We start from the raw sequence: 17,182 nt of genomic DNA on the forward strand, positions 1-17,182 counted from the left end.
GCTGAACCAAACCAGACTGTTATAGATGTACACAGGACAGACTCAATGATGGCTGAGTAGAACTGAGTCAGCAGCTCCAGTGGCAGGTTGAACTTCCTCAGCTGGTGAAGGAAGTACAACCTGTGCTGAGCCTTCTTCACAATGGAGTATACGTGGGTTTCCCACTTCAGGTTCTGAGAGATGGTAGAGCCCAGGAACCTGAATGACTCCACTGCTTGTCACAGTGCTGTTCAGGATGGTGGTGGTGGTGTAGGCGGATTTCTCCTGAAGTCCACTATCATCTCCACTGTTTTGAGCGTGTTCAGCTCAAGGTTGTTGTGATCGCACCAGACAGCCAGCTGATCAACCTCCTGTCTATATGCAGACTCGTCACCGTCGCGGATGAGGCCAATGACCGTGGCGTCGTCTGCAAACTTCAGGAGCTTGACAGTGGTGTCTTTTGCAGTGCAGTCATTCGTGTACAGGGAGAAGAGCAGTGGAGAGAGAATGAATCCCTGAAGTGCACCAGTGCTAATAGTGAGGGTCCCAGATGTGAGTTTCCCCAGTCTCACTAGCTGCTGCCTATCAGTCAGAAAGCTGGTGATCCATCGACAGATTGGGGTGGGCATGGAGAGCTGGGTCAGTTTGGTTGAGAGAAGATTAGGCATGATAGTATTGAAGGCTGAACTGAAGTCCACAAATAGGATCCTTGCATAAGTCCCAGGTCTGTCGAGGTGTTGCAGGATATAATGCAGTCCCATGTTGACAGCATCATCCACAGACCTTTTTGAATGGTAAGCAAACTGAAGGGAATCTAGCAGGGGTCCAGTGATGTCCTTCAGGTAGGCCAAAACCAGTCTCTCAAATGACTTCATGACCACAGACGTGACCACATCTTATGATGGTAGATGACCAAAAAACATGGTTTTACTATGGTATGTGTCCAAAAAGATGGTATTACTATGGCACATGTTGAAAAAGACATTACCATTTTATAATGTCCAAATTAAACCTGGTATCACTATGGTAGATGTGCAAAAAAACATGGTATTTCCATAGATGTTTTAAGAAAACATGGTTGTACCATGGTACATGTCCAAAAAGATGGCATTACTATGGCACATGTAAAACAAAACAAAAAAAAACATGGTATTATGATGGTGCATGTTCAAAAACACACTGTATTACCCTGGGACATGTCCAAAAAATGGCATTACCATGGTACATGGTACAAATAAACATGAAACGCCCCACAACATTTTTTTTATCAATGTGATACATGTCCAAATAAAATGCCATTACTATTGTAAATGTCAAACCACATTGTATTACCATAGTATAGCTCCAAAATCATATTACCGTGGTACATGTCCAGAAATCACTATACCTTCCATACCAAAATAACTTTGAGTTTTATGGCTGCAATAAATTAGTAGCTCTCTTCCCGTGTGTGTGTGTGTGTGTGTGTGTGTGTGTGTGTGTGTGTGTGTGAGTGAGAGTGACTGTCTGTGTGTGAGCGAGCATGCGTTTGCCTTGTGAACAGGGAAATAGGAGCTGTGTGTTTGTCAAGCACCTAAACAAATGGTCCTGCATTGACGTACTGAGACTGGGAAACTGCTCACTCTGCATGTGTTCTGTATCACCTGTAGTAAAGATGTGGAACGCTCCAGTTCTTGGACTTTCCATTTTTCTGCATTTGAGAGCGAGTGAGCATCTTAGATGCTTCTGTATTCTCCCATGATAGAAGCTATGTTTGTTTGTGTTTATCACTGGCAAATTAGAATTGCTGGTGTTAATTGTTCTTAATTGATAGGTCGGTAAGAGCTAATTGGAACTCCCTGAAGATTCCCCCGGGTTCATGCATGTGTGTTTGTGTGAACAAGTTTATGAGAAGAATACAGTAGAAGGTTTTTTTTTTTTTCTCAAGTGTCCATTTTCATTGTTTAGAATAACAACATCAATCCTAGCTAAAGTCAAAAATCAGTGCAATCACAGATAGTGTCACGTCATATAGAGGCTGGAATTAACCAAATCAGTCAATAATCTACATTGATTCAGCACCAAGAAGACATCTCCTCATTTGACAAGAGGAAGAGACTGTAGACACCACACATACAATAAACAAATGTCTTACTTGTTATTGAAATATAGCCATCATTATGTTAAAAATAATAATGACGATAATAATAATAATACAGTTTTATGTACAGAAACCTGTCCTGGAGAAACCTGTTTTTCATGTTCACATGCATGAAAAAACACCATGGTGATAGTTGTTGACTGTGCCCAAAAAAAACAGACAAAAACAATTTGTGCATAAGTTGGCAAAATCACAGCTTGTTTGGACATGACAATGAAAATAAATACTCTGCTGTAGGTGAAGGGATATTTACCTTATTTTTTCAGTTTTCTTCAGACATCTCATCTTGTTTTTTATCTCAAGCTTGCACGGACACTTTTAATGACTTGGTTAGTGAACAAAGGTAAAAAAATAAAGTAATTTATTATGGTCACAATTGTTTGGTCGTATTTTTTTTTTAAATTCATAGAAATTTTCACACAATAAATATTTAACAGTTTATTTGTTTCTTTGCTTAGCTTGTCATTAAACATGTAATAATTTCAATAAATGAAGTCCTGGTGAAAAATAAAAATACAATACATTTTTAATGAGGGTTTCATGTAACAAAAAGAAAAACTTTGAAATCTGTTTTTAATCAAGATCAACCCCTGGGAATAGTTATTGATATTACAAAAATCAGTACTGGCCTCCCCTATTATCAGAAAAGCAATTCATATTATAAAAAAGATTCTGAAAGATTATTACACTGTTTAAATGAAATCATATTCAATTATTATGATTTTACAGTAGTAGTAATAAATGTAGTAACAATGGTATTTGAACGGAAACTGTAGTTACCGACTTCCTTCCTCCCTCCCTCCCTTCCTTCTCTCCTTTCATTTCTTTCCTTTCATCCATTTCCTTTCCTACCTTTCCATCTTTCCCTTCCTTTCCTTCTTCCTTTCCTTCTTTCCTTTTCTTCCTCCCTTTCTTCCTTTCCTTCGTTCCTCCATTTTTTTCCCTTCCTTCCTTTCCCCCTCCCTTTCGTTCCTTTCCTTCCTTCATTTCCCCCTTCTTTCCTCCCTTTTTTTCTTTCTTTCTCCCTTTCCTTCAATCATCCATTCCTTCCATCCTTCCTTCCTCCCTTTCATTCCTTTCCTACTTCCTTTCCTTCCTTCCTTCATTTTCCCCTTCCTTACTTCCTTTCTATCCTTTCCATCTTTCATTTCCTTCATCCATTCCTTCCATCCTTCCTTTTCTTTCTTTCCTTCCTTCCTTTCCTTTCTTCCTTTCCTACTTCCTTTCCTTCCTTTTCATATTTCCTTTCTTTCCATCTTTCCTTTCCTTCCCTTTCTTCCATCCTTTCCTTCATTCCTTCCTTCCTTATACTCTAAAAGCACTGTGACGTTTCAGTATTTGTATCACTCTGCTTCACAGTGTTTGTGGCTGTCCGAATAGTTTAATTTATTTTTCATTTTTATTTCTTCCCCTGATTTATTTAGTGACCTTTTCTAGAAATTGCATATTGATGCCAGTAGTTGGTGACAAATGAGCATTTTTTTATGTTATGTGTCGTTCAATCATTTACTTAACTGATTCATTAAAAACAGAGTCACCACTAAAATGATAAAGATAAAAACTTGTATGATAACAGTGCAGAGAGTGAATTGCGCTTGATGCTTTGTCTTCTTTTGGAACTATTTTGCCTGAAACTTAAGTTTTTTAATATTTTTTATTTGTTTGTTGAACTATTCAAAAGTAATATCACACTCGCAATTATACTGCTGTTCTGTATATCAGCACTCTTGCTTGTATGATTTTGTGTAAATGCGGTCTCTTCTGTAGAACTGTTGTCATTAGAGTGTCTTGTGCTGGTCTGTTGAAGGACATGTGTTTGTGCATGTATGTGTGTGTTTGACTTACAACAGCCCATTTGTGTGAACTGCTACCAGTTCCACAGCCTGAACAGCAACCGTTCAGCATCTATGTTCAAAAAGAGGGGAGGGGGGAGAAATCATACCCAAACCCGCTCCTGCATTCACTCATGCACGCATCACCAATGATATACTTCCTCAGGCACACAGCACACCCCTCAACTCACCCCAAAACTTGGTGTCTTGTCCTATTTAATCTTTTTCCCATCCCAGATTCCTAAGTTAATCTCCTTTTCTCCTTGTCTTTTCCCATTTTCATTTTGGCTAATTCTGTTCTCGTCTTGTTTTGCATCCTCTCCTGGGCTCATTTAGTCTCGTTTTGGTCTCGGTTCTCTTTTCTTCTCCTTATTGGCTCTTTTCCCTATTCTCTTCTCATCTCTTTTCAAAGAAGCAGCAGCTCAGAAGCACCTGAAACACAATAACACAGCAGTGCATTATGTATGTCAACAACATGCAGCGCTGAAAAATTAAGGTGCCATTAAAGAGTGTCTTATGGAGCACCCCCCGCTGCCTTGGCCACGCATTAATTCATGCCGCTGATAATGCCTTCATAATTCACAAACGGCTCCCCGAACACCTGGAACTGGGAATTAAAGTACTGCAGCACTTAATACTGCCAAACTCGTGCGCTGTCCCTTCCTAAGTGTGTGTGTGTGTTTGTATCGGGTACCTCTGCCTGTGTGTGCTTGTTCCTCCCATGGCTCTTTTCCTCTGGCAGTGTGGGATTGCCGGCCCTTTACATCATCTTGAGAGCCCCCGACCAAGTATTCCCTGCCGAGACTGCCTGTTTCTCTGATGTATATGGATGTATTTTCTGTCCTACTGCTGGTTTGCCTGCCCGAGTCTCGAGCTATCACCTGTCACATCTACAGCCATCAGTGTAAGAAATTAACTTCTTCATTAAGCAGCACTATTTGACCCCTGAAATTTATTTTCAGGGGCATTTCTACCTTTATAAGGGTATCTTTTTATTTTATTTTTTTTTTTTTTTTTTTATCAATTAATTAACAAAGTCTCAATCTAAAATGACACAAAACGTATTTATGTCTGAAAAGCCGGATGAACAGGTCTGTCAGTGTTGTTAAGCAACACAATGTCAAACATGTTTTTAGAGATGACAGCAAGCCTTACCACAGCATGTTATTTATCAAAAACTGCCATTTATGTTATTAAATTTCAACCTTTTTCAACCTTTTTTTTTTCTGTCGTATGTAAATACAGGAAAATTACATTGTTAATGGATTGTTTTGACATTCCATTTAAATCAGGATGTTCACAGAATTATCATGGCTTTTTTTTATTATTATTAAAAAGCATTATGGTATTAGCATAGACTATTTAAAAGTGGTATATGTAAGCAATAAGTTATGAGAGGCTGTGCTTTCTTGTCAATTATTCACAATGTGTGGCTATATACTGCACTTGAATTATTGATTTTATAAAATAATTACTACCCACTAAATTTATTAAGGACACAAGTCTTTATAAGAGCTGACACAACATAGACTCAACCAATGTTGTGAGTTTGGGTCAGGACTATCTGTTTGTTCAACCAAATAAAGACAGGGAGAGTTTTCTGGAATCTTTTTGAAAACAGAATAGTCATTCAGTAGTAAACAGAATCCGCAATGGACTTTTTTGTCCTTTTGCACATTATATTCTTTGTTTGTTCTGGGCTTGGAAATAATCGAGAGTGTGTTGACCTAAATTTGACCTAAAATGCTCAAAAATAGAGGTAGACCAAGACCAATTTGCAGATACTGGTAACTAAGGTGGTGGAAAAGGCCGATTACCAATTATTCGGCTGATAGTTACAAAAAATTATTTATAAAATATATATGTATTTTTTTAAATCTTAGTCTTTAATTATGACAGGCACGGACATAGATGCTACAAGAGAACAAAATGAATTAAATCCCAGATGCAGTTTATTGTGCAACCAAAATCCCAATAATAGCCAGAAAAAAAATTAAATTTGCTGCATAATGAGGTATTTTTAAATATAAACAAGCCCGAGACACTCAAAGGACTCTTATTTTGAATTTAGAATTTTTTTATTATTATTCACAAGATATGCAGTTGAAGACGCAATGAAAAACATTTTTTTTTTTTTTTTTGGAAAAAGCTAATGTAAAAGCAACTATCGGCACCGATTAATCGGTAAAACTGATATATCGTCTACCTCTAGTCAAAAATATTGAATATCAGTACAGTATGATAAGGTAAAGCATTGCAACACTTTGAAATGTGTGTGTTTTTTTTGTTTACACCACTGCTGTACTTACACACAAAATCTGGTAAATGACCAGGTGCATTAAAGCTAGTCAGTTGACATGAGGAAAGTACAGTCTATTTTTAACTGCTTGCCAAGAGGGTGCTGTTTCTTTAGTCTTAGAGATAGTGTTTAATTTAAAACCTCCTCACTCATTAAGGAAATTAATCTAGATTGCATGTGCCCTGTTATTTGCATTAGCCAGATGCTGAAGATTAATGGATAGAGGTGCAATTTCAGTCACTTGATCAATTACCCTGATGGAGGCTCGTTGGACTGCTGTGGGTTGTCTGATTTCAGTAGAGTGAGAAAATATTGTGTTGCGATCCCTTGTCGCCTGCTGCTTTGGATCTTTTTTCTGCACATTTTGAGATTAAAGATCAGAGTGATAATGTTGCAGATGGGTTTGTAAACCAGCAGCTTTGGCTAAAATACTCTAATCTTGTTATTTAAGTGAAGAACATGCATATGCTGAGTTTTTGGTGTCTATGGCTATTTGTGTGCATATTTAGGTCATTACTGAGTAATCGCGAGAATTGTCCTCTTTGGTGCTGAGATCTTATCAGCCAGGCTCTGGGCTAATGTACAAGATTTAGCTCTCTGTAATACACTCAGTCTGCGGAACTGAATTTAGATTATTCTTGCATACATGACATTACAGCTGTGGGTTCTGCTCAGAGTTGATCTCTGTGCTTTAATGCGTAGTCATGTAGACAGTTTCTGGTAGAAATACTTTAATATGGCATGTGAAAATGACATGACCTTAGGCCAAATCAGTTTGTTTATTTGTTTGTTTTTGTATTTATTTATTTATTTTTGTGTGTTGTTGTGTTGTGTTTTGTGTTCAGTTTGGTTTGGTTTTGTTCAGATGTGTTTTTTTTTTTTTTTCCTTTTGTTTTGTGTCTTGTTGTGGTGTTTTGTTTTCTGTTTGGTTTTGTATTGTTTTTTTGTTTTGTTTTTTTTCATTTGTTTTGTTTTGTTGTGTCTTGTGGTGGTGTTTTGTTTTCTGTTTGGTTTTGTATTGTTTTTTTTGTGTGTGTGTTTTTTTTTTTCATTTGCTTTGTTTTGTTTTTATTTGTTTTGTTTTTGGTTTTGTTTGGCTTTGTGTTTTTGGTTTTGGGCTTTTTTATTTTGTTTTGTGTTTGCATTTTGCATTTGTTTTTAGTTTAAGTTTTTATTATTATTATAGTTATTAAAAGTTTCAAGTAGTTTAAACTTATGGTTAGCGGTTAATGTGCTCTGAAACATTGATCTGCGATGTTCATGTGGAAGTTTGTGTCCAGTTCACATAATTTGTCAGTCCTGCTCCACTCTTATCTCCTCTTCTTCTCCTGTTTTTTTTTTTTTTTTTTTTTTTTTTCTGTTAATACAAGTAATCATTTTTATTTTGAGTTAAAAAAGGTTTCCTGTTCCCTCTTTCCCTCACTATCCATGAAAATCAGAGTGAAAATAATTTTTCAATGTTTGGATGTTGACAGTATTTATTGGGCTTTGGCTGTGTCTAAACCCCCCATGGTGAAAAGTCTGAGCGAGATAGATCATAGGCAGACTGTGTGTGTGTGTGTGGATTATCACCTCAGCTAGGTGGGAGATCATTCAGGCATGGCTGGCGTCTGGAGGTCCAGCGGCTGCGTCCTTGAGCCTCTGATGGCAGCACCTCGCTCTGAGCCCCACAGTCTATTGACGACCACTGATTTGATTTGTGTGTGTGTTTGTGTGTGTGTGTGTGTGTGTGTGTGTGTCTGAGAATGACGCAGACATGGATCAATGCGGTGTCTGGACACAGCACGCACTAGCAGTCACTCTAACTGACATTCATCAAAAGGGGAGAAAGAGCAGGAGAAAAAAAGAAAAGATAGTGGCAGATGGGGAGAGTAATGGGAGAGAAAAAGCAAGAGATAGAGAAGAAGTAAAAAGTCTGTTAAACTCACTCTCTTAACCCTTTTCCACCTAAATTGTGCAGGTTTTTACAGAGGCAATGCTAGACTGGTGTTTGGCCAGAGATCTGCAGACCTCTCTCAGAACTGGCCTGCATTTCCACTGTCTTGAAAACTGAACAATTTAGTCGAACGATGATATAACTATCTGCGGCACTAAATATCCTGCCCATAAAAAAATATGCAGTGCATCACAGTTTTTGTTTACGAGTCTTACAAGTGTTGAGAACATATATCACACTCAGTGATCTAATTTCACTACTTTGACATCACAAAATTATTTTGATAGAGCAGAAGTTATGCAAGTATATTAACACAGTTTGAATGACCTTTGATTATAATGAGAGTGATCTATTTTTTTTTTATTTTTTATTTTTTTTGCACCTGTCTTGCCAGACTAAGTTGATGTTGCTTTGAAAACGTTACTTTGTACAGAGATTACGGACGTTATCCCACCTCTGGCCTTTGAGGTTACTTTTTCAAATACAGCAGGTTGTAGAATCACCTTTCCTAGAGTGGAAATGGACAGAACGGTTCCAAATCAGGCACTGGCGCATCGGTGGAGAATGGGCCTCTTTCTTAGCAGGGTTGTCTGGTTGCTGATTTGTCTCTTGGAGTTCATAGAGGTTAGAAGACACACAGTCCGGTATTTAGTGGGCATACTAACAAATGATTTAAAAGCTAAGTGCTGTTTTGCACATCCAAATGTAGAAATGAATCCATGAAGAGGTGCCAGTTAAAACTGTGAACATGGGGACAGGAATGGATTAGATTGTGACAGACTGCTCTTGTTAATCCCCAGGTATTATGTCCTAATAGTTGTTGACCAGCCTGGTTGTTATTTTCAAGCAGAAATTGCTAATGTCACTTAAACAAAAATAGTTCCTTTACCATCATGTCAACTGGTGTTTTTCACAAAATAGGGCTAGTTGAGTAAATGATGACTATATACATTTTTCTTTTATCACATAACCCACTGTCATTCCTCTTAAATTTTAATCAAGTACCATTCTTACAGGCAGGAGGACCATCCATCCGATGTCTTTCTTGCATGTCAGTCCATTGTCGGCAATCTTTGGAATGCTCTCAGGAGACTATTTCCAGTAAGGACAGTACAGCTCCTATCTACTTGAATGGCGAAAGACTGAAATCTCAAAAACGGTCGGTCAAGATTGCAATCAAAGGACATTTATAATCACAATAAAATATGACAATATTGGATACCTAAATTGTGCTTTACCTCATATTTCGCTAAAACGCAATTGTCCCGGCTTGTATAGCTAATGCGCATGTGTGTTAGCGAGATGATTGACAGGTGATGTTTGTATCTAAAAGGTGACTGTCTCTGTAAGGCGGGACTTCCTTTCTACATCCGTTGACCGTTGGGCGCTAGAACTTCTTGGTTGGGTGTTCCAATTTCTCCCATTTCTTTAAATAGAAGTGGCCCATCTAAATATTCTCTGATCCATCCCACCAGCTCCTGCTCCACTGAGATTTTACAGGAAACAGGATTCTGAAATATGCTCTCCTGATTAACCCCTCTTATCGTAGAGCAGATTATTTGATGAAAAGTGGAAAATATGGAGGATTCAGAGAAGGATTTCAGCAGATAACTGGAGCTCCCATCTCCATTGCTAAGGAGATTTTATTCAGTAAGACTCCACCCGTGTTCATCACAGGCTTCCGATGGCGTGCCCGAGATGAGATGGGTGGCAAGTAATTGTATTGAATATCTGCTCAGGGAAGTTGAGGAGTACAAAGACATTCCTCACACGACTAAAAGTTTTAATACACTCCAACCGGTTCCTCTGCGCTCTCCCGTAGTGCAGCCAGAGACTCAGAGGTGTTTTACATTACTCAAGTCTAACCTCATGTCGACTTCAGACATTCTTTTAAGCAGAGTGGTCCTTGGATTATATTATTCATCACTGAAGACCCCCACGGCTCTGTACTAGGACCATTGAAATTGGAATGCAGACTCGATGTACACCACCAAGAAATTACATTTCCACTTTGCTCGTTTTTTTATTTTCTTAGTATAGTCATATTAACACAATTTACATGTTCATTTTTGACTGTGAATGGCATATGCTCAGTGTAATAGAAAATACCTTTCGTTACTAGCTCAACTCAGAAATTGTACAGCCTTGGATGTGTTTTTGTAAGAATTTAGTAGCACATAAGTTTGGTTTTGTAGACTGGCTGCTATGTTTGGTTTCAAAAACTGGATTTATTGTTTACAAAAAGCTTTCATCTGCTGTATCATGTTAACAGGGCAGCTAATCTCTTCTACCATAGCCACAAACAGCCATGATTCAGACACAGCTGAGCGTATTACAGTCATGCGGGAGTCAGAAGAATTAACTGAATGACTCTGACTGGGCCCATGATAGCCCTAGGACCAATAATTGTTGGATACACTCCCAGAGGTGAGGTGGCGCTGAATGGGGCACAATGAGTAATGTAGGTAGTCTGTGGGTGGAGGTTCGGCTGCACGATCCTAATCTTGTGAAGCAAAATGATGACATTTTCCATTCACACAGACACACATGGCAGAGGAAGACCCCATTTGGAAATCACAACTGTGACCTGATTCACACTGATACACAGATGTCGCTAAAAGGACCATGATACCTGTCACTCGTCCATAAATAATTAGTATCACCGGCTTACCACCCATGCTTATGGTTAACATTCAAATGAACCCGTGTGCTCACTGAAGGCCATATCGTTCTCCAACTAGACTTGTGAGCCATAGGCGTCAAGTGAGACATACTGTATCCCAGTAGAGCAGTAAAAAAACGTTCCTTTAGTTTTAGTATTATTGCTGGTGGAGAAATGTGACAGCTGGTTTCAGCTTCAGACCAGAAACTGTCCATTCACTGACCTTCTAATGCATATTTCTCGCAAAAATGTACCCTTTTCAAAGACTACGATGACATGTTTCCGCCTTATTTAGCAACGTAAACTTTGTATTTTTCAATTTGTAAAAGTTGTATTTACATTTATAGTATATTTTTATTATATTGTCCTGTAATAGACCACATTCACAGTAGCGCCATCTTTTAATGTGAATAAAATGAGGCTGTAAGGCACAGATTTATAGTCTTTTCAATTAAATGCTCTTTATAAAGCTCCTAGATCAGATCTAATTTTCCACAACTCGTGTTTTCTAGAGTTTTTTGTCTACTGAACTTCTTTGTAAAGATTTTTTTTCTTCAGTAGAATGATCCAAAACTGCAGTACAACCCATTAAAGAAACAGTACGTCTATCCCTCACAGCCTCGTTGTCTTTACTGTCAAAAATTGAATATGGCGCTTCTGGTCCATTGGTTATAAAAAACTAGTTACCATAGCAGTGATTAGGTTTCTGATACAGCTGCTGAGGGTGTGACAGTAAATTTGACATCTTTGTCTCTTCTGAAGACAAAGGATCCAGTGCTCTCTCTTTTTTTCCTATTGTAGATAGTCATAGAAAGGTAATTATGTTTTCTCTTTTGTTGTTGGAGCAAATACGAACGCAAAAATAATATTTGTGGTTTCCCATATTGTGGGGAGTGGGACAAGCTCACCCATAGACAAAGATGGACCCTCCAATCCATTAAACTTCCATGATTGTTATAAGGACAGAGGGTGAATAAATAACATTAGCCATAAAGCACATGTGGTTGAGAGGAGAAGGAAACATTGAGACGTACTTCTCTTGAAAATCTGTTTTAAATGATATTCTATAATGAGGGATGGGCTAGCTACACTATACCAACCTTACCTCACAGGTAGACTTCCTCCAGGTTATTTGAGAGGATCATTTACATGTGTAGAGGTTTAACACATTCTCTATCCTGGTAATGGCATTTAATGTCCCAAGGACGCTAAAGATAGTGGCTCTAGAGCATCACTTTGGTTTTTCATAATTTCCCGTCTGGCCAAACAATTGCCATTCGGTGCCGCCAGCACCTCCACTTCATACATCACAGAAAGGCAATGGATAGTGCAAATATAGATCAACTGGTATCAAAAAACAGTTCCTTCATGAATATCTGCATTACAACCAGCTGGCTATTACCACCATGGCATTCTGAAACATTGAAATCAAAACCATTTAATATGGCCATTCAGATTGAAGCTCTATATTTAATAGTAGGGATATATCACCCCCTCTCCAGAAATGAACATATTACTGGGTCAGCTGACAGGCCTGGCCTGATGGGAGACATCTCTCCATTACAGTGTCCATTATAGATGAACCTTTATTGTTCCAACACATTAGAGAGGACAAGACTTCCAATTACAACCATTTTACCCTTTGAGTCTTTGATGTGCTAGTCAGTCTTAAATCTCTGGCCATTTTAGAGCATAACTGCCCTCTATCATTGCACTGTCAGTTTGATGTTGATGGATGACATCTGGACTCTACTGCGCACACTGGCTCATATCAAAACACCATATCTGTCATCCAGAATTAGTCTATGCACCATTGGTTTTAAGATTGATGACATGGCGTTCTCATGGTCTGGCAATTGTGTCAGTGTAACGCACTTTTAATGCATAAAACCATGTATAATCAGTTAGTCTTGTCTTGCATCTTCGATTCATCGATTGATATGAGAACCTGGTGGTCAAAATGTACATTTTTCTTTTTGAATTATGATGATGGAGTTTGATATTTGCATTTAACGGCAATTTTGAAGTACGTGGCTTCATTGCAGATGTTCCACCTGTGATTGTGGCTAAGCACAGGTGCTTCCTTTACATTCAGTAGTGGATTATAGACAATTGGAAGAAAAGAATAAAGCTATTGTGTCCTTGTGTTTGCATGAGCATAGACCCAGAGACAAGCTGTAACATGCTTTAAGAAAGTCCACATGCAAAAGTCAGCAGATAGCCTAAAGGATCTGGGCCTCTAACACAAAGGTTGCTTGTACAATGCCAGGTAGGGGTGATCCATAAACCAAAGAGTTCGTAAAATATTCCATTCTTATCACTTTGTACCATTGATAGTAGGGATGTGCAAAACTTAACTTTCCAAAATCGACTAGTCGTTGGGTTGCTTGAACAACCAGTCACCTATATGGTCTTGAGGAAGCCAAGTTTAATTAGGCTGGTTTCGGGTTCACTGACACATTTCTTAGCGTTCAAAAGGAGACAGCGTGTAATGGAATGAAACCGTATTGTAGAACTCCTTGAAAGGAAAACATTGCAGGGTTCTTCAAACACATTTTTAGAAATTGGACTATTTATAACTTGACACAGCATCATAAAAATGCAGTGCTTATGGTTGGACTCTTAAAAAACGGTGCAAGATGAGACACAGTGGCCAAAAACATCTACATGTGTATGGCTGCTTTAAAGGGGATAAATTTAGAGATGCAACTTTTCCAGGAGAGTTTTTACTGTGCAGACTGTTAATAGCTGAAGAACATTAAAGCACTGCCACTAAAATTATCAAAAAATAAAAAAATAGGTAAACTAGTGAACCTCACTAATATAATAGTCAATTGTTGGACCATCGTGACCCATCCCCTAGCCTAGGATCCATTTGTCTGGTATTTACAGTATGCTTAATTGTCTTTTCTTTCACAGGAGTTGAAGAGTTCCCATCAGAATGGTGTCCATGCCTCAGTGGATTCCTCTTCGCTCATGGGATGGTCATGGAGATTTGAGGGTGAAAGACTCAAACTGCTTTCATTGGGACTGGCTCTAGCTGCCATAATAGTTGCTTTTGTGATTGAGAAGCTCCATTAACAGAGAAGATTCATCCTGATGCATCGGATGAGGCCTTAAAGAGTGTGCAGTCTTCAAACCAATGTTCGAATGTTAATGTATTGTGTTTTAAGGTCAATTAAAGGTAAATGAGGCAGATAAGTTAGTGCAATTATTTTATTTATTTTTTTAACTACTGATCAAGGACTCCAATAAATTTTAGTGTTTATTTTAAAGACTGAAACATATCTTGCTACCAAGTGATGGCATGTATTGTGATGTTTTAGAAAGGCTTTTTGTTTTGTTCTGTTTTTTTGTCTCATACTTTTTGTTGTTTTAGAAATCAAAGACTCTTTGCCTCTGTACAAGGACAGCTTGAAAGTGTCTTTGGATTTCTGTTAATTTTCAATGGCAACAGTCGTTCATTTTCAAGCTTAGGTGTCTCACTGTTGGGTTTGGGCTCAGAGCAACCGACTCTTGCCGTCTTTGTTCACAGCATAATGCAAATCTAATAAATGAGACTCCACACTCTCAGCACTGTCTCCTGGGTAGTATTTCTGGAATGTTTTCTCATGGATTTTGGCATGGGGAGATCAGCTGGTTTATTTTGTGCACTTGTGAAACTTCAGTGCGTTTATAACCCAAGTATGACCTCAACGCGAATAACGTGTGTGCGCCACATATATTAAGTAGCATGGATGTGTGTTATTGTGTACAGTCTTATATGTCAGATTAATTGAAAATGCGATACTCTTGTTGATAGGATGAAGTGTATAAAGAACGAGCTATAGATATAAGAGGCAAGATGTGTACTTTCTGGCCAAATATTACAGGAATATAGTACAGTGACTGTAAATATTATGCCATAGCCTGGGAAGCATTACTAAATATTTCCATGTCAATTAACTTCTTACCCATTCCCCATTATGGAGCTTTACAAACACATATGTAGATGTTTGTCCCCCAAATTGTGCTGTCTCTTTGTTTCAACTTATAATAATAATTTATAATTTAGTACTAGATGCCAGTAGGTTAAGCATTAACTTCCGAGTCATTTATGTTAATAAGGGTTAATAGTGGACAATTGCAAGGCTTCTGAAATAAATAAACAGAGTCACTCTGATATCAACACTCGTAAATATCCATCAGACTGAATATTAGCATATAGCCAACCACTTTACACTCAGTATATCACAACATGCTCATGTTACAATCAAACATGAACACACAAAATTCAGAGCACTAACATGTTCTAGCAATTGAGGAAAATACCACACTACTTTACCATTTACTCATACATCGTCACATGCGAACAAAACTTCTTTAACGTAAATTAAACTGAAAATTAGCATGACGCTGCTACTATTCGAGAAGTCTGTTCACAGGGTGTATCATAATTGACATTTAAAAATTGTTTAAATGAAACCTACATGACTGCTTACAAATGCCTTCAGAGTTGTACTAATGCCTACATGTCTTTGTAGTCGTGTACAAAGTAGAAATGAATAATGGTGACAGTTTTCCTCACAGCAGGAGGATATTTGTTTTATGGTGTTTATGCTGTTCTTTAAAATTTCAGCAGCATTTTACACTGAGGCTTTTTCAAATCATCTCAAATGAGCTTGTAGCTTTTCAGCGGCAGAGTCAGAGTCTCCAGCTCTAAACCCCATCGGCATCACACGGGTTCCTGTCCTAGTGTCCCTTCTGATGCCACTTTGAAATTTCCCACTCTACCATATAATACCCGGCTTTGGGTTAGGCAGGGCAATGTGGAGACAGCTGAGAGATCCATGCAGGCATTTTGGAGTCAGTTCTGTCTTAAGCAAGCGGGGGATCCCTGGATGCATTTTCAGTCAGGGCTAAAGCTTTAGCTGAGCTGACGCCAGTCCACAGGGATATAGTCAACACTCCTGGTGTGTGCTTGGCATGAGGGGAGCTGGGCTCTCTGGACGCTCCCTGGAGGAAGTTCTGCCTCTCAAGAGAGCGGTAACAGGCCAAATGAGAAGAGACTGCAATAACTTGAACACTGTGGAGAATCCTGGAGAAAGAGACAGAGCGTGTCTCTTTGAGTCTGGAGATGAGCGTCAAAGAAATTGTGCTTTTTCCAAGGGATTTGTGTGTGTGTGTGTGTGTGTGTGTGTGTGAGAGAGAGAGAGAGAGAGAGAGAGAGAGAGAGAGAGAGATCAGCTCTCCTGTTTGTTCTCAATTATCTTGTTCTTTCAAAATGCAATTACATTAAAGTCAACATGAAATTCCCTGTTTACCCCATTACTGAGGCTAATATTCTGCCAAACATCCTCTTTTGTGTTGTGTAGAACAAAACAACATGAGGGTGAGCAAATGACAACAGAGTTTTCATTTTTGGGCAAACTATCCTTTTAAACAGTTTTTGTGTATAGGACAACTGCGTCCTTCCGTGCTTCTTGGAAAGGGGGGTCCAGAGTTTCATTGTGCAGGAACAGGGTTCCATTTAATTGGCAGCCTCGCTCATGATCTCATTCTTTAAAAGAAGAAAGGGTATGGGGAGCTCTGATTGGCAGGTCGATGCTGGCGTGTTTGTGAATATCAAAACTCCATTTGTTCATGGTAAACACAGCCGCCGAAGGGGAATTGTTCAGTTACAACAGGAGAGAGACAGCGACTCCAGCTCTACCGCCACCATGAAGATGCACATGCATATGCATAAACCATTAGTCTGGGAGCCTTTGAAAAAAGAGGCTCTGCTCTCGGGATGACTCACAATTCCGTGCTTGAGTGCTGCCAGCTCACTGGCTTATTGGAGGTGTTGAAAGTTCATTCTCTCAAATAGTATTGTGTGGAGAGCTCCTGTCAGTTTAGCCAAAGGGACGTTCTACTCATAAACAAAGCTGTCTGCATGTCAGCAGTGTTTTATGTAAGATAATTTTCTTTTTGTTCTTATTAAAGTTTATTATATTTATTTAAACATCCAACGGCTAGCAGTGAAACAGTTCCCTTTAGGGCTGGGCGATATGCATGAAATATGTTCACGATATTTTTATTAAAAAAATATTGCGACATCCGATTACATCGTCAACCCCCCTGCTCTCACTGTGGGGGTGTATGTAATACTTTTTCTTTATTGATTTTGCTTTCAAAATTAAATTTGTTTATTGAAACACAACAAATTTAATCCAGAGATAATTCTAAATTCAAACTGCACATCAAACGAAGCGAAAAAGCATTTAACCACCTCTCATTTGCCGTCAAGCAAGTATCCGTCTACAACAACAGGTGAAAAATTACATATACAAATTAAGATCTAAAGGCAATTATA

At 38.5% G+C, this 17,182-nt stretch overlaps 1 protein-coding gene across 1 annotated transcript in view; it reads left to right on the forward strand.

The window, feature by feature from the left end:
• Window positions 1-14,421, forward strand: part of LOC127452731 (threonylcarbamoyladenosine tRNA methylthiotransferase-like) — a 560,218-nt gene extending 545,797 nt beyond the window's left edge. Inside the window, exon 15 of the mRNA XM_051718387.1 lies at window positions 13,768-14,421. Coding sequence (XP_051574347.1) covers window positions 13,768-13,929 — 162 coding nt within the window. The 3' untranslated portion in view covers window positions 13,930-14,421. The remainder of the gene's footprint in view (window positions 1-13,767) is intronic.
• Window positions 14,422-17,182: the final 2,761 nt, after the last annotated feature.

This window comes from Myxocyprinus asiaticus, chromosome 15, assembly GCF_019703515.2.
Source record: "Myxocyprinus asiaticus isolate MX2 ecotype Aquarium Trade chromosome 15, UBuf_Myxa_2, whole genome shotgun sequence".
Classification (NCBI taxonomy): Eukaryota; Metazoa; Chordata; class Actinopteri; order Cypriniformes; family Catostomidae; genus Myxocyprinus; species Myxocyprinus asiaticus.